Source organism: Psittacula echo (genome assembly GCF_963264785.1).
Source record: "Psittacula echo genome assembly, chromosome: 8".
Taxonomy (NCBI): Eukaryota; Metazoa; Chordata; class Aves; order Psittaciformes; family Psittacidae; genus Psittacula; species Psittacula echo.
The window spans coordinates 17,543,494-17,561,805 of NC_137744.1; the positions used below are offsets into that span (position 1 = coordinate 17,543,494).

Here is an 18,312-nt window from a genome sequence, read left to right on the forward strand (position 1 = left end):
CCCCACGAGTACACACGGTAGCGGGAATTGCTCTTCAGGTGTGTGCAGGTACTTATTGTGTTGGGTAACTTCTTGGAGTCCTCGCTAGATGCTCTTATTTCTGGAAGCTGTGATAAACGTGACCTTGAACTGAGGGAATGGCAAGTAGCGTGCTCAGATACGGAAAGGACATCGGTCTCCAGTGTCATGTCAGTTCTGGGGTCATCCTGATGGGTGACTTCCCCTTGTGCCTTGGGAGTTCTACTTACTGGTAGGGCTGAGGTAAGCAGGGCTCTTTAAGTGGGCTCAGTATACAGCCGCGCTCATATTAGCATCTTATAACAGGAGGATTTTAGAAACAAATTTAATGTGAATTTTGAAAATTTTGCTTCTGCCCTTTTTATATTTTCACAGTCCTAAAGGTTTGTGTTTTGTGTTTAAAAATCATTCTCGTTTTTGTACATTTGCAGTAGAAACAATAGCCTTGTCTATCTCTTTAGCTAGCAAGTTAAATACAGTCACAATGTGGAAAGGTAAAGGTGAAGCAGTGTAGCTACTTACACCGCCTGTTTGATTTCACACTGACCCAAGACCACCAGCTAGCTAAAGGGTATTTTCCGTGTTGAGAGGTTAACCCTCAGATGTTTGCTTCTGGATAAAATCACCTTATCATAGAGGCTCCTTTTGATGGCCGAGAACAGTTACTCCTCTCAACATGGGTATAGGTGCAAAGGGTGATAGGACTGCCTCTATGTTCTTTCATTTATTATTCTTTGAAAGATGAATTTCTGTTTTCTAACTTTGAAGAGTTTGCAAAATTGTAAAAACACTTAATATTGCATTTGCAGAGATTAAAAACAGTTAAAGCAAGAGTAGCTTCCCATTGTATCAAAGTTGAATTGCTATGGCAATGTCATACCACCGCACTACAACATACCTCTGTTACAGAATTCTCTCACAAGGGCTGTCTTATGCTCAGTGCTGTAAATAAGTCTTACTATCAAGTTTGTGTCCATAGATAATAGGCTTAAACAGTCATATTTTTTACAAGTTATCTTATTGAGATACAGCTCAGTGGATAACAGCAGTATTTCAAAAACCTTTTTTCGTAATAATGTTCCCCTAGGTTGGCACTGAATTCAGATACAGGTCGAAAGTAAAACATGGAAGGATTTTGTGTAATTCAGACACATGTGTCATATCATAAGTATTTGTAATAGATGGTGATTCCCTACTTGGAAAGTATCTATGCAAATATTTGTATAAATATGTATATGGAAACTATAAAATAGTACTTGAAAAAATTGGTGCTAAATTAACTCAGATGAAAGCAGATTTGTAGCTCCTCAGTGTAATGGTGTATCTTTGTACTAGGTTGGACGGCACTGCAATATGTGTGATGTTCAGCTACATTAATGAAATTGAGTTTTCTTTTGCCCTTTCTCATTCAATTTTCAGTTCAATACTATTTCTTGGGGAAAATCACTAAGATTTTATATAGATCATTTTCTCATTAAAGTATCTACTTCATAGGTGAGATTGAGACTGTTCATTGTCACCTCACACATCTTTTTACCAAGAGACAGTCCGTGATTCAGCCCCACGGTCCTGGTTTCAGGACCCATGTCTTCAAGGAGTGAGGGCTGGTCTGAGTGATACCTTCCAGCCCAGGGCTGAGCCTGCTGACAGCCCAGAATTGAGCTGTCAGTTGGGGAAGGGAGCCCATCAGGCTCTGAACAGATGTGCAGTGAATCGTGGCAGGTAATAGAGACCTGTGGTCCTGTCCAGTTGTCATTATGCTGGATTGAGGCTTACTGAAAGAGAGTTACTGGCGCTTTCTGTGGCTCTTTGAGGAAGGCAAGCCATTAAGGGCTTGCCCATGTAAAATCTTTATTCTGTTTATGTCTTTGCCAGCATCAGCTGTAAGCTGTTGGGAATCGACCTGTTTGTTCCTGTGCTGACCCCAGTGCCTGTCTTGTCATCTGTTTACACCAGTGCTGAGCTTTCACATATAGGTGGAATAATCCCACAAATGTTTTCAGTAGCTTTCTTCTACATATTTTAGGAAAATAAAACTAGTAAGAATGCAGATTGCATGATAATACTGGCTGTAATCTCCAGTGATTCACAGCTTTCATGGTATTCAGAATCCAAGTAGAACTATCCAAGTAGAACTATCCAAGTAGCTGAGCCGAGGTTTGCAAGGCTCGTTATATAGTTGGCAGTATCTCTGGTGCTTTCACATTTGGTTTAACTGGACATCTTGGGTAAGCGTTGTTTTCACAACAAATCTGAAATTTAAATTTGTGGTTCTGGGTATGTAGTTAGTGGCATGATTCCAACACCGACAGGCCCCTTCCTGCTAGGTTTAGTCTAGGTAGAGTGGGTAACAACAGTAGTTGAGACACAGCAGCAGGAATTTTGTCCCACTGGCTATGATCTCAGGTTGCTAAATGAACTATATTTTATATGTGCCACTGCATCTTTAGTGCTACACTTACTAATTTAATGTAGTTATATTAAATTAGCATGTGTATATATGTACACGTGCTGTAGTCACTTTCAGTTTCAAAACTGATATACCCTTAAATTGAGCTGGTGCAGTGTGTTACATAGACAGGACTTTCATCTTGTCTGCAGCTGTGAATCACCACAATTCCGAAATTTGGTGATTTATTCCCCTTTCTCCTGTCACAAGTGTTATTTGACAGGAAAAAATTAACAGCAGGAATGTTGAGGTATTTCTAAATCTGCAGGCACAGTCATAAGTAATTCAGAAAGAGCTATTTAAAGTTTTAAATCTCAGTGAACCAAAAATCCTTTTTTTTGTTTGAAACTTAATTTGAAATGCCTGACTTCAGAAATACAGATAAACTTTCATAAGTAAGAACCAATCACTTGTTCTCTGTTCCAGCGAGGAATTAAAGTAATTTTTCTGACTGTAGACCCAAACTCAAGTTTTAAAGAAATAAGCCAATCAGTCCTGTAGGCCTTGGTGGGACTAAATCTGTAGGATGTGTTTAGGGATGGATGACTTACACAAAGAATATTGTCTGGTATGGGCTCTTTCACAATCTTAGGTTATTTATATGGTACTCTAGCAGGGCTTTTTAATATATCTGTGTAAGAAATTTATTGAAAGCTCCTTTAAATTTTGTATTATCCTTTTGCACAGTTAAAAACAATCCTAAAGTTGTGATTTTTTTTTTTTTTTTTAAATGAGGTAGTACATAGTAGACTGCACTGAAGATATATGGAGACAGTGATTATTTTTTTTTTTTTTTTTAATTAATACAGATTACTTGATGCTTCTCTGTACTGCTTCAGTGTTTTACCAGGTAGCTTTTTGAGGATGCTTCAGTGAATCAGACCCACTTTTTTTTTTTCCTTTAATAAAATAAAAGTCATGAATTCTGTAGTATCTGAAGACCTCTTCATGTCTTCATGTAGTGGTCAGAGAAGTGTCCACCCTGTCTCAGTAGCTGGACGAAGAGCCACAGATAACACCCAGTGGTAACTCCCAATCACAGTTGCTAGAAGGAGAAATCTACTTTTGCACATAATGGTTAGTGCTTGTTCTTTTTTTTTTTTTTTTTTTTTTTTTTTTGAGAAGCTTTTAAATTTATATATTAACTAATTGGTGAATCTTAACTTTCAGTTGTGAAAGTCTGGGGAAACAAACCCACCGCCACTCTCTTCAGTCTCTTCTGGCCTTTCTAGAGAAGAAAACTTGGAAATGTAATTCTTAAAAATGTGAAGATTACAAAAATAAAAGCCAAATAAAAATGTGCAAAATGAAACTTTTAAAACATTAGATTTTTATATATTTTTATGATTCAAGGGTCATGATTTGTGACCATTTGGAGTCAGAAGTGCTAGATCAAGCAAAGAAGTATAAAATAGTTTTACAGTTATACTTTGTCAGAGTAGTCAACCCGTATTTAAAATTGTCTGTTCCATAACCTTTCTTGCTTGGACAAAGTAAAAATCTAAGGAATCTTTATCAAAAAGATGTCAATGCTGCTATCAGTAACTGAAGATATATTTGGTTTCAGTTGTGGAAAATGTGGAAACTAAGAATTTGCTGTGGGCTAAGAAAGGGAGAATCAAGCACAGTGCATTGCATCTCCTCTCCCCAGGCAGGTGTCTTCCTCTTGCTTGCGATTCAACAGTGTACAAGACACAGTCGGCATCTAGGAAATCAATACACAAGTGTAATCTGGAGAGTAATAGAACAGAGGATTTCTCTGCAACCCAACAGGTCAGGCTGCCTGAGGAAAGGGACTTGGCTTGCCTAGCTCCCTTGCTTGTTATCCAGGGGAGCCAGCTTGCTGCTGTTTGGTGTTTCACCTTCACACTGCATGTATGTCTGCCAAGTGTTATACTATATATGTGTTATATACAACAGCAAGGTTGTCTGTAAACTGATGCATTTCGTAGAACATTATATATGTAGAAATTTTGGGAAGAGATGCCTCTTTTTTAATGAAGTGTCACATGACTTTCTTTTAAGCAAACTAGAAAAATATGGTCCAGATGAAAATGCAAATTTAGAAACAAACATACTGCAAACCATGGTTTACAATGGTTACTGTTAGTTCAGATCGAACTGGAAGCATGTCCTGGGTATGGGGACTGCTTTCAGTTTGGTTCAGAGACTTAAATAATTGCTTAGTTGATGAGAAAGAGTAATAAAATGCTTATTAAATTTAAAGACAGTACCAAGATAGTGGGGGTTTCACGCATACCAGGGAATGGTGTTGGGATGCAAAATGATCTTGACAAAATTAAAAGCGTGTCATAATGGGATTCAGTTTGATAAGGATACATGGTGCAAGAAAACACTGAAGAAAAATCAAGTTACACTATTTCTACCTGTAATCTGGGGATAAGGTGTAATATCTTTACTGTTTGTAGCACATGTTCAGGGAGTCTGCAGATCATGGATAGAAACACTAAGTTTGTAACTCCCATCTGTATGTATGAAAAGTTCAGAAAGGAAAAAATGAGAAGATTCTGTTTTGAAGTGTCAGAGCTTTTCTCTGCAATTTCCTTTTGTCTGTTGAAATGAGTAGGAATGGTGCTGAGCCTGAGGGAGATGAGCTGAGGCTCTCCTCATGCTGGTGTGGGCACTGTTTCATGAATCGCCATAGGGACCAGGTTCTAGTTATCAGCTCAAACAACTTCATGTATGATTAATGTTAATTGCCCGTTTTGCATGGCTGACTTTTTTCCTCCTGCTGAATTGGCTCTTGTTGCCTTTGATGTGGCTGGTGATCCAATGTCCTGCAATGGTTAGACAAGTGATCAGTTTGCCAGCGCTGAGAGGAGACAGAATCAGGTTGCTTTGAGGTCAGAGTTTGCTTCTCTTCTTAAACACTGAAAGGTCAAGAAGAGTTTAACTACCATTGGCATCTTTGAAATGTTGTAATAAATGCCAAAGCAAGGAGATTATTTTAAATCCATGCTATAACTAAAAATGTTAGGGTAATAGGAGATAATTTTATCTTAATTACATTTATTGGTAAAGGCTTCAAAGAGTACTTCTCACAATCACTAGGAGGTATTTTATGATCTTTCAGGAGAGCAAAATTTTAATGTGTGGTTCCTGTTCCAGTTTCAGGAAGGCAACTAAGCTTGTAGTTTTCTGTGTTGGTTGGTTTGGATGGGTTTTTTTTGTTTGGTTGGGTTTTTTCTTTATTGCTTTTGAGTACTTGCACCAGTTACTGCCACTTTTCTCAGAGCAATTTACACAGCATGTTATATAGTACTTCTGCATTTGTCCTTTAAGCCTAGTAAAATATGTCGGTAGTGAAGAAATCTGTGATACATTTGAGAGCTTCCTAAATCACAAGTCTAGCATATTTTTATCCTAAATAGCTCAAGCATTGTGGAATCAATAATTAATTTATTAACTGGGTATCTTTTGGAAAAACAAAATCAGCAGTCCTTGTTGGGCTGCCTCCTGCCAATACATAAATAGTTGATGACAAAAATGAAAAGTGTAGAAATAAAATTCAAATCTGAATGATCAAAGTATTGGGTACCTCATCTATCACAACTTGGAATAAACATATCGCAGAATGTGTCATATCTCATTGACACTGCAAAACATAATGCTTTCCCTTGTTATGTAGCTAACTGCCAAGTCTACAAAGTTTATAGGCTGCTAAGATAATGTGCTGGTGGTAATCCACTTCAGTTGCAGAAATATGAAGTACTGTTGAAATATATTTCTACTTGGTTTATTCTTTGCTCTCTGGAGGATAGGATACTATTTCAGTTCCTCTAAAGAAGCCCAGAGAATGAAAATAAAACATCGTGATAAATTATGCTAAATGGTGGACTAGACCCCAGAGGAAATCATGCTTCTGTGTTACAGTATTCCTCCATTTATCTTACAAATGTTAATTTTGTAGAGGGAAAGCATTCAAAGATTCATCTGATCCTTTTAAATAATAGTTTTAGTGTTACAGTGTTATTTGTCAACCTCATACCATCATATCTTACTTTCTGGGTTTTGACAGACCATTCATACAGAAAATATTTTTGGCTACTAATACATAACATTTTATTTTGCAAAACACAAATAATGTGGTAATTAAACTCCAAAACTTAACAAATAATTGCCACTAAGCAATTACCATTCAATTAAAGAGTAATTACATGGTTATTTGTGCCCTGTAAAATAAAGCATTACTGAAATCAGTAACGCAATCAATATTTTAGCAGAAACAGGATGCTGCAGTGATGGACCTCTCAACCTGTGCTGATTAAATTGTCATCCAAATAACAGTTTCCTAGTTAAATCACCACATGTTTATTTGTCTTGATTAATATGCAAATTCACTCCTGATTCTAGAAAATCTCCTATACTTAAAAGCACAAAAGTAGAGTGCTGTCATACATCGATAGTGATGTGCTGTATGTTTCCACTGATGAATTACATTTCACAGTGTTGATGAATTTGTGGATTTTATGAAATATAGTTGTCTGTAATGGGCATAAAATAGCTTTATAAAAGATGGAGCTGACCGATAATCTGAACAAAATCACAAAACCAGCCTTATTCTGTTTTCTGATTCAAATTAAAAATCCTTGGGATGTTTAGGGACTATATAAAACTTTGAGAGGAAAAATAATAAAATTAGCTCTCAACGCGAGTGGAAAATAAAGGAAAAACAGACATTAATGAATGATTTCTCAACATTTGAATATATAAACTTTGTCAAATATACTGCTTAAAATGTAATTTCATCTCTGACAATTCTAATTGCAAACAAAATACAAAAATGAACAACATTCAGGTTAATACATTTTTCTCTTTCAGAGTTAATGGAGGTGTGGGGGTGGGGATGTCAAGCAGAATCACTGTGTAACTATAGTACAAACACTGGTAAAACTCAAAACCCTCCAGTAGTCTTTGCTTTCAAGTAATTGGTGACCCAGGGGCTTTTTGACTTTGGTTTTATTTTTGAGAGATAGTAATAGAATTTTAGTCAGTGCAGACTTTGGCATGTTTATTTGCACTTACTTAGTGAAAAGAATAAGATTACTAAGTCTTTTAATGAGAATCAGTATTGTACTTCTGGTTTAGTCTCTATGGTCTTCCCTTGGGACAATAACTCTTGTACTTTAAAATGAAAACTAGCAGTTTCTAGCTGAATTTAGAATTGAGTCATTTTCCATTCACAAAGACCTATTGATGGCAAATACAAAATTTATGTCAAGATTTTAGAATCTCAAAGAAACACATTTAAAGTTGTTTGAAGCTGGTTGTTCCTGTTTATGCTTCCTTTGTTATCAATGAGGAAAAGAGTTTTCTGCACTGGTTGAATATAGCTTTTCTGAGTGAGGTAAAGGAAAAGGTGAAGAAGAAAATGCAGTAAAAGAGTAGGGTGACAAAAGAGTAAGAGAAATAATATTAAATAAAGTTAATATTTATATGCTAATGCTATTAGCATTTATATGCTAATACTTACCTAATCACAAATGATGTCTTACTCTCCCCAAATGACAATCCTACTTGCCTTACGATTTCTGTTCAAGGAATGTATTAGCAATTTCCTCTGTATTGTGAAGGTTAGGTATGTTTTAATTAGTAGATGTGAAATTTGTTGAAATTCTGTACTTCATAAGCCTATAAGAAAAGTGCTGGTGACTGGGAGTGTTAAGATAGACCACTGAGATATCATTGCTTGATGATGCCAGCCAGCCCTGGCCCTGACAGTAGCAGGTTCACAACATAAAGAAAATCCTATCAGAATTTGGATTCTATTACTGGTTTTGTTTCCTTTGCATAGAACTTACTAAAAATAAGATTTAGAGCAGATATTTGCTTCCTGTCTCTGGAAATTTATGGTTTCATGTTTAAACAAAAATGCCAGAGAATTTGTTTCTGGCCAAAATGGGACTGGCAGTGTTTGGAATTAGACATGCTACTGAGGTGTCCTCTGTGAGCTCTTGTGTCCTTCCAAGCAAAAGGTTATGGTAGATGTTGTGCTCTCTGGTCCTCTCCAGGCAATGTAGCTTGAAGTGTGAGGTAGTGCTGCAGCCTTGTCCGCAGTGATCAGAGCACTACCTGGCTCTTCACTCCAATTCTGTGGTCCAGAACCACATGTATAGCATTAAAGGTGCTCACATGTAAACTACGGAACACAGTGTTAAAGACCCAGAAGATTCTTTTGCAGGTGTTGGATGAATGACAGTCAGTCAGCTATAAGTAGCATCCAGCCTTGAGTTTTTCATTCAAAAGCTGATGTTAAATTAGAGACAAAGGGCTTTGATTTTATTTGAGCAGGTTCAGATGGGAGCAATTCCATTCAAGTTGTTATGGCTACAGCTGTATAAGTAAGACCGAAGTCTGGCTCCTGTTAGTTACTGCTACATAGTAATACTTGTTAAAAAGGCATGAGTAGCTTAGTAGTATCATTTTTTATTTCTTTTTTCAAAATCTATCAAACTTCCCAAAATGACCAACGTCCCAAAGACACAAGAACCCAGAGAGGTGTTTTCCAGGCATGCTTGCCTTACTTGTGTGAGGAGGTAGGATATAGATACAGTCAGTGGAACTCTAAAAGGGAGCTGTTTAATTTTTGGTACAAATTTTTCTTTCTTCATCTTCTAAAACTTACTTTTTGAACCTTTTTTACCTGGAATTCTGTCAGTGCATAAGTGCAGATTGGAGAGCTTCACTTACGCTTGTAGTATATGCTGTGGGAAGCACCTTAACATCTGATCCAGTAAATCTGTGAGCTATGAGTTGTCTACACAGAGTCAAAAGAGTCATCAACATAGACTTTTGTCTGTGCAGAAACTGCATAAGCAGGAGTTGAAATCCTGTTGTCTCCCCTTCTTTTCCTCTGAAACCCCAAATCATAAATAAAATGTCTTCATAAAATCTTTTAAAACTGCTCATTGAATTTTTAAAATATTTTTCTGAGATTAATATCAACATATGGAGTTTTATGTAAAAGGTTTGTTAGTATTTGAGTTTGAGAAGAGAATGTTTTGTAGTTTCGTTGATTGAGCTCTTCTGCTGAAGAAAGCTGCTAATTTGGGCTGTTGTATAACTTTCTTCAGAGCCAGTGCGTGCCAGCTAAGCACTTCCATGTGCATGTGCATAAGCAGAGGCTTCTGTATATCAAAGCAGCAACAATTCTTTTTTGTTTAGAACCTCCACATACCAGCCTAATACTGTCTGTTAGACAATATTCCTGTGCAGTGGATGATTTCAGCAGGTGATTTTAATAGAGAATGCATGTGTGTGTCTTAACTTCCCGTGAAAGTCAAATAGTCTTATTTTAGGTTTACTTTTTATAGCCTAGTGAGTCTGGGTTCTTGCAGTAGGCTTCACTACATAGCCATCATGGTATGATAAACAACTGAAAGCATAAAAAAGAAAAATAGGAAAAGTACTGAATAAAATGAAATACAAAATGGACAAATCTGAAGGTAAAAAGAGGGGGAATAGTTTTATAGAGATAAAATAATAAACTAAAAAAATGATTTTGTGTTAGTTTGATGTACAGTAAAACAAAATAGCACTAGCACACTGTGAAATATGAACAGGTTAATGGTACCTCTGTGTAGTGCTGCTGGAAGTTGTCTTCATTTAAATGCAGAGTTTGTCTTACATTGATGGAGGGCTCTGCCACTGTAAGTTGATAGACTGAAGTTTAACTTAAATTTCTTTGTGAACTAGAAGTCATTTTGGAAATGCTTTCTATTTAAACCTCATTCATTGTAGCAGCTTAGTTATTTTATACAATGTTTCTCTGTATTTTATGAAAAGCTCTATTAGTCAACAGAGTAAAATTTGGTTTGACCGAAGAGAAGTAGCAATACTTTTCCAGACAAAGGAGGTTGCATTGTTATTTGCTGGCTTGGGGAACAGTCAATTCAATGGGTCTTTTTGTCTGTAAATCTCTGTATTATGATGGCAGCTGTGTAGGTTACATGTACGCACACTGATTTAAGGGGTAAATGTGGTAGTTGAAAACAATAGTTAAATGGAACTGGTCTGTAAACACACCTTTATCATTTTGGGTTAAAAAATGCAATCATAATTCTTAAGTTGGTCAAGGGACAGTGAGATTTTTGACAGGTCAGGCTAACATTCCTGGGTTTGACCTACGTGTAATGAGTAAAACCACCAGCCAATAAGTAGTCAGTTTTGGAAAAGTTCTGAGTTAAATTATTGCTGTGTCTTCAGAAGTAAGCAGTTTTCTGTGGTGCAGGTGTGTGACACAGACTTTGGAGCTGTTACTGCTGTGACTCCTCTCCACTGGTCACATGTAAGGTCATGGAAACCCTGGATATTGGAGAAGCTTGACTACTGTATGGAGAGTAGAGGTACAGGTAGATGTGCCTCCTGTGAAGCAGCCTGGTCAGCCTTGAGCGGTGTCACAGCAGCTGGAAGCAGCATGGATGTGTTCATTCAGAACAGGGACTGAGCTAAGAAATGCTGTTGCACCCAGTCTGAACACCTCTGGCATCCCCATAGTCGTTGTGTTATTATTCTGCAACCCCTATAAACCATGGCTTGTGAACTGAGTAATGTATCTGGTTGCATTTTCAGTACTTTACATGTGAATTACACGTGCATGAGAATTTCTTGATCTCCATTTTACAAACATTCTTAATATTACTTAGTGAAGTAGTGGTACAACAGGGCTAAAATATGAATTGCTTTCTTTCTGGTCTTGTAATACAAATTAAAAAAAAAATCTTCGCTTTCTGATCACTGAAGTGATTTTGTGTTAACTATAGGTGCTGTTTGGTAGATTATTGTTAGTTCTTTTGAAACCTATACAATTCTTGTATGCTTAATCAACTTTTTTTCCTAGGCAAGCATGTCTCATATATATGTGTGTATCACTGATGGTTCATACATTTTGTACAAATCAGTAGCATGTGTAGTAAGCAAATATTTCAGAAAGAAAATGCCTTTTCATTTATCCTCTTATTTCATCAGCTCACGACCAGGAAGACCCCCCAAGCGTTCACTAGGAGTTGCGATACAAGAAAATGCACGTCTTCTGCCCCATGGAGTTCCAGGCCTCTTATCACCAGGACTTATCTCTCCAACAGGTAATAAAATCCATCAGATGATCAGCCTCATCTCTTCATACTGCACAGCAGTTAAAATAAACTAATATTGATCTAACTGCCTTGTCCTTCAGGGCTTTTTCAAGCTTTACCAGAGGTTACATTATTGGATTTTTTGAGTGTTCATGAAAACTCTGTTTTGTTGCTGCAGTGACTGAAATCTAATGGATTTGTAATTTAGTTCTTTATTAATTGTGGTTTCCTTACAGGAAATTCCATTAAATGTGTTATTTTAGCAAAAAGAAAAAAAAGAGAAAATGAACTATTGTCTCCGAGCCCTGCAGCATGCATTTCTTCCTTTAAAAGGCATGTGTGTTTTAGTTCTCATGGGATATGAACAGCGTGGCTAATGCGTATTGTATTGTAACATCATTAATAGATGCTGGGAAGATAGAGAAATGCTTGTACGAATTATAGAAGAAACACTTGAAAAGCAGATAAGTCCACATGGCCACAGTGGATTGTACTTTAGTGATTTGCATTCAGTATTTTAATATGAAAAAACTAGCATGAAAATACGTGAAATTATAAACAAGCCCTAAACATAATTCAATGCCTAGTATTTTATTTCAGTTCATTAATTTATTAATGGAGTTTAAATTAAATCTTGTGCTAATCTCATGAAGTGTTTTAATTTTTTATTAATTGTGGTAAAAGGTAAGTTTATTTTGGTAATAAGGCTGTATTAACAAGACTATATTCATAAAAGGAATTGTTTAAGTATTAACAGGCTTAGCAGTTTCAGGATTACTGTCAAAAGTCCAGTCTAAATGTATTGTAAGACCCTAACACCCAAACATAGTGTTTAGCAGAATAGAAAGTTATAGAAAATCCTAAAGGAAAAGCAGAATTCAGAAAATAAGAAGACTGATACGACTATAGTGACTTCCGTCTTGATCTTGCAGGTGACTGCTTGGAAAACCTGTTGCACTGCATGTGAGTCCCTCAGCTGGTCCCAGTGTTCAGAGGAGTAACAATGCTGAGGTCTCTTAATTTCTCCTACAACTCTTAAGTGTCAGGAGGGCTTCACAGTGATCCAATAACCTTTACCCATGTGGAAGTGGGAATGAACATTATGAACAATAGTCACAGTAACCTTAACTGAAGTAGCTCCAGTATGAAAGCATTTTGCTAGAGCCAGGAGCCACTAGAGCTGGTTGAACTAGTGTAACTTCATGCACTGTTCGCATATGTGGCAGGGGTCAAGAACTGTGGTTTCACTCTTCTGAACAGTTTATAAATGAGAGTTTTTTAGTAGCTCTGTCATGTTCTCAGCTCAGGAATTTCATGGATTTGGTGGTGTTTGTGTTATGGTTAGGAGCACACAAGAGCCACCTTGCATTGATAATTTCTTGTCATAAATCCAGAATATTCCATATTACTTTTCCACCCTGTGTTTGCAAATAGGACATTAAATTAGACAGACTGACATATGGCTTTAAATTGGAAAATATTTTAGGATGCAGTGAGCTGGGTATGCACAGTAAAATAGCATCATAGACACATTCTCTGTCTCACAGATTATTTAGAGTATCACAGAATCTGAGTAAAGAAAAAGTTGAATTTCTAGACTGTTGTAGGTTGTTTGGAGTCTGAAGTGATGATTTAGATACATCCCACTTTATTTAACACGCAGATGGTTGCATCAGATTTGCCCTGGGGGGCTGTCTGTCAGCTGAGGCCCAGGTTGGCTGCCTTCCTGACCTTGGGAGCCGCCTGTGAAAACCTCTGCATGACCAAGCGCCGAAAGCCACAAACAATGGGCATCAAGCAGTTGAAAAGGAGTTTTGGGAGCAGCTTGTAGGCGAGAGAAAGTGCAGTTTTCCAGAGCATTGCGAAGTAGTTGAGGGTCCTGGACGAGACAGGTCCCTGCGGGTGAAGCAGCCCTGCCGCCAACCCGTGGCAGGGCAGCTTTACACTGACGGCCTCTGTAGTCTTGTCACTCAGGACCCAGAGCTCCTGAAGTTTTTGAGTTGTTTTATCTTGTTCATAAAGAGAGAACAGTGTAAAAGTTGGAGGAATTGCTGAGTAAGGGAAGGTGCCAAAAGAGCCACTTGTAAACTCAATGGGGACTTGTGCTGTTGTAAACTTGATGGAGCACCCAGGATGGGAAGTCTCCATTAACTTTATTTATACCTATTTACACTTAATTACTGACTGCTTTGCTCTGATTGCCTTTAACACATTTGTGATTGGATTCTTCCCTTTTGGCCAAACTATGAACAATATGTGTTTTAATGCTTCTCACAGAACATAGTTTTTCTTTCAGACTTCCAAGCTTATTTTAGTAAGACTTCATGTCAGCAAATGCAGCACAATTCATCCATCCATTGCATTACTTCATTTTTACCTACTCTTCAGTTTTCTGTCCAGTTAAAGTGAAGGAATTGGTGTCCAGGCTTGCCATTAGTTAGATGGAGAGTTCTCGAGAAGTTGCTGTTCTGGCTGCAGAGCTCACAGATCTGTCTGTAGATGGTATTACAGAGTGATGATTAGTAACTTCCTGCAGACTTGAGCGAGCCATCTGTGTTTTCACTTCTTGAAATGTGCTGTTATTTTCATCACCCATTTGGTTTGTGTCAGCTCAGTTTACGTGGTCATTTTCACATAATAAACAGGTAGTTAAATTACGTATACTGCATTTCCCAGAGTAGAGAGTAATTTTTTTACCAGTTGGCAAAGGGGACTACAACTACTCTTACACATAAGTAATTTGTGAAGGAGCTGTAAGTGAAGCCTCAACTTTTTTGAATGTTTGTAGGTCCCTTCCACCTTTGGGGAGTGGGAACATTTGGATTACAATGAGATTAGAGCAGCAGGGTGGCTAAAACTGCTGTGATTGAGAAGGATGAGATACTGGGATGCATGCTGTTGGGAGGGGCTGTGTAAACAGCACAATACCCGTGCCCAAACTGTCTCCTTCAAGAGCTGATGTTTAAGTACTGTCTGTTTTACCTTAGCTTAGGAGAAAATGTTTTTCTTCTTGTATTCATGTAGGAAATGTGGAAATCGGCGTGGTGCCCTTGCCTGCTGTGAGGGCAAAGGAAAAATGCTGTATGTCACAGAGGGATGGTCATCAAAGGCTCAGTTCTTCAAACAATGTAGTGTGATGAAGTGGCACTGTCAAAGCTCTATCTCCTATTAATTTACAAGTCTTTGTCATCAGTGTATCTTAGGAAGACAGTCAGGACTTATTTATGAAATATATTCTCAAGGAAGTTTTAAGGTCTGAAGCAGTAGTTTGCTGTGTGAGAGAAGCTGAAATCCATTATATGATTTAAGCCAGTAGTTCAGAAAGCTATTGGTATGGAAGGAAGCTGAAAGAGGAGTTGGATCTTTTCATAGTTACCTGTGCCGACTTCAGTCCTCCTACCTTTCATTTAGGTCACCCCCAAAGAGGTGACCATTTGGGTGGCTGCTCCGTCTTGTTTTCAGGATATTGGAGAGAGTGGCTCATAAAAAAAAATGATCCTGCCACTAAGACTTTGTTGGTTTGTGGTAGAAGAGCACAAACTTGCTTTCTGGGGCAGGTTTTTTTGAAGTGGTAGGGCTGGGAATCCTGCAGCTGAAGCTGAAAGGTCTGGTGAGGCAGGGTGCGAGGAAGATGAACTCAAGCCTGTTTCAAACATATCTGTTGCAATTTCATGTTTCTGAGGTTTGCTGTTCAGAGCTGTGGGCAGCCTGGTCAGCGTAGTAAGGTGTATGTTGGCAGGGTATGTGCAATATAGGTCAGCCAGATGTATTGCAGTAAGGATTTAGGGCTGAGTGCTGCCGTGTGCTCAGTACAGGAGGTGGGAGAAAGCCTAGCTGATGGGGAATTGTATGTTAGAAAATGAAAACAAAGCATTTTCAAATGAATACTCAACTTTGGTGGCCTTTGCTGGATGTGAGGAGGGAGGATTCACAATTTCAGAGGTTATAAAAGGGATTCACCCCAGGCTGATGATTGTTTGGTAGGGAGAACTTGTTGGAATAAACTGTGTGCAGAGGCTGTGGCTGGTTCTGCCATGAGCAGGCGGGATGTCCGGGGCGCTCCCTGGTGTTAATAGTTCCTGATTAAACCTGCTGCCAGTGTCTATCATCAGGTCTCTGCTGTTTTCTTACATCAATCTGCTTAGGTGACAGAAGCAAGCCACCTGCAGTTCCAAATGTGTAAGATAAACTGCTGTTTTCATTATCAGACACATTAGTTTCACCTCCCTTGAAGTGATCTCTTTTTAGTTTCATAAACAGTTAAAATAGACACTGTCTCATTAGCTGTTTATCTAGAGTTTTTGAGACCCGTTTGTGCAGATGTAAATACTTTTTCAGCATAGTTTTGTCTCATTAATAGTTATGAGAAGCTGTTGTGAACTGAATAGTTTCATGTAGTTAATATTATAGTGAAATTCATATTTTAATAGATATACAGAGTCACAACATTGTGGGACTCAAATAAATAAATAGAGTAGCTCACAGGAATATAACTTCATGTGTTACTTCATCAGTGATAGCAGCAGCCACTTAGCCTTTCTACAAAAAAAGAGAGGATAAAACCATCTTCAGGCACTGCTGCAATCTTTAGACACTTTAATTTGGCATATCCTTGTTAGAGGAATGACTGAGATTAGAGGCTTTCTAGCTATTTGGTATCTAGTTGCTGTTGGTCAGAGTGGACACACAGCCGGCCAGTGCAGCTCCACTGATGTGCAGAGCTGCCTGTGGCAACTCTCTGCTGCAGCAACCCCACAGATTGTGTCCTTGTTTCCATCTGAGACTGATGCTTGTCCCAGTGCCCACCAGTCTTACTTGGCTGAGGAACTGTATGACATGCTTGGGGTGGGAAGAGCATGGCCATGGGAGTAGTAAGAACATACGCTGATGTAGGGGCTCTGGTGCTGGAGGTTAGGGCTCCATGTGTAGCATTGGCTACTGGTACACTGGGATTGCCAAAGCCAGGCTCTGAAGGTTTGCCCTCTCTATTGTAAAACCTGCTTCCAAGAAAGAGCTGTTACTTGAAGAATAAGCATTCACTCAGGGTCACTTTACAGAACATCTATTGACTGACTTCACCTCTTGGGGTGTTTGATGTAGGGCTGCTGTGGCTGGCAGCTGTTGGCAGGAGGCCTGAAGCCTCCCAGAGTAGGGAGCAGATGACTGTAGCTTTAAGAGAACCCTTTCCTTTCTCAGCTTTCTTAACTGAATGCTTTTGTATGTTTACAAACTATTTCTGTGGCTCATTTCACTGTTTACGATTATCCTTTTTTTTTTCCCCCCAGTTGTCATAGATGTCATTTTCAAGTTCCATTTATAATAGGAAACATATGCATGACTTTGTCATTGTTGGCATTACCTGGCTTAGTAGAAATTATTATTTTTAATCAAAGGCAAACATACTGATTAAGGATGCCACAACACTCCTCTGCCTATGGGGAACATTAACAGTTTATAAATTGTTCTTGGTGACAGTTCAGTAGTGAATTACTTTGATATATATGGCTAATAAATTAATATGATTAAGTTAATGAGTAGTACAAGTGTTGCCAAACTCCACTCGTTGGGCTTTTAATGCTGCTCCACATTTGCAGCTCTAGCTTCCCCCTGTGGTGAGAGGATCAGTGCTACCTACGCACTGTCATTGTGATAAATGGCATATCCCACAGTGCCCTGCACTCCATCTGGTGTGTCCCCAAAATGAGAAATATTTTATACAAATCACACACTCAGAAGCTCAAAGGACTGTAGAAAGATCTATTTTTTCAAACAATAATAAAAATGCATACATCTCTTTAGAAACTCTTCATTTTTACTGTCATAATGAATGCATATAGCTTTGGGAAATGAAAGCTCGTGTGAGTAACATAGTTAAGTTATCCACTACACACTAAAGCTGACAAATAAGTTACATGCTCACTCTTACTTTATCATGAAATGTTCTTAGATAAAAAATGATGTTGGAACATCTATTTAACTGGATTTTAAAATTAAAGACCATGTATGCTACATGATTGAGTACCACCCTATCTCATGCCAGCAAATTTCTGTGCTGAAGGGCGCATGATTTGGAGTGAATGAGGAATGCAGGATCATATCATTACTCTTTAAAATACAGCTATTCACTAGAGTTCTGATAGTCTAAAAACTATACTTGGTGACTGTGAGTCACTCTGTTCCTCTCTTCCCTTTTCTCTTTTAATGTTATCTTTCTTCAGGGAGCCATTTTTAGTGTCTGCTTTATCTGAGTGGGACATTGCATTTTTGACAAATGAATAGTTAAAGCTGTTGAGAATTTACTGAGTGGCTAACCTTGTTGTAAATTTAATTTACACATAGTGTCAGCTACTAATTATTGTGCAAGAAGTCTGAGACTCAGAAATACAATTTCTTTTTTAAGCTTTTTGTGCAGATTTTTTTAAAAAATGGATCCTACTGAGTTCGTACATCTCTTGAGATGACAAAGTACAACCAATGTGGTCACAGTGAGCAAATTAAGACTGTATTGGCTTGACACTCAGGGTAGACCTGCACCAAATTTATTTTGACTTGAAGATAGAAGGGAACCATTTGAAAAAGTTGGGTGAAGTATCACAGAGGTAGCAAAATCACTAAGTTTTCATCTGTCTGCTTTTATCATCTGTGACATTCTTTACTACCAGCTTATCTGTTAGCCTGTCTGATGGCATTGAGGTCTGTAATGATCCTAATACCTGTCTGCTGCTCTCTGCTGCATCTTTAACTGACTTT

The 18,312-nt window shown here is 38.0% G+C and overlaps 1 protein-coding gene across 1 annotated transcript in view; it reads left to right on the plus strand.

Moving 5' to 3' along the window:
* DACH2 (dachshund family transcription factor 2) overlaps nt 1-18,312 on the plus strand; it is a gene marked incomplete at both ends in the record, with an annotated part of 288,156 nt that overhangs the window by 129,133 nt on the left and 140,711 nt on the right. Inside the window, one exon of the mRNA XM_080625027.1 lies at nt 11,456-11,571. Within this exon, the coding sequence (XP_080481153.1) occupies nt 11,456-11,571 (116 nt within the window). The remainder of the gene's footprint in view (nt 1-11,455; nt 11,572-18,312) is intronic.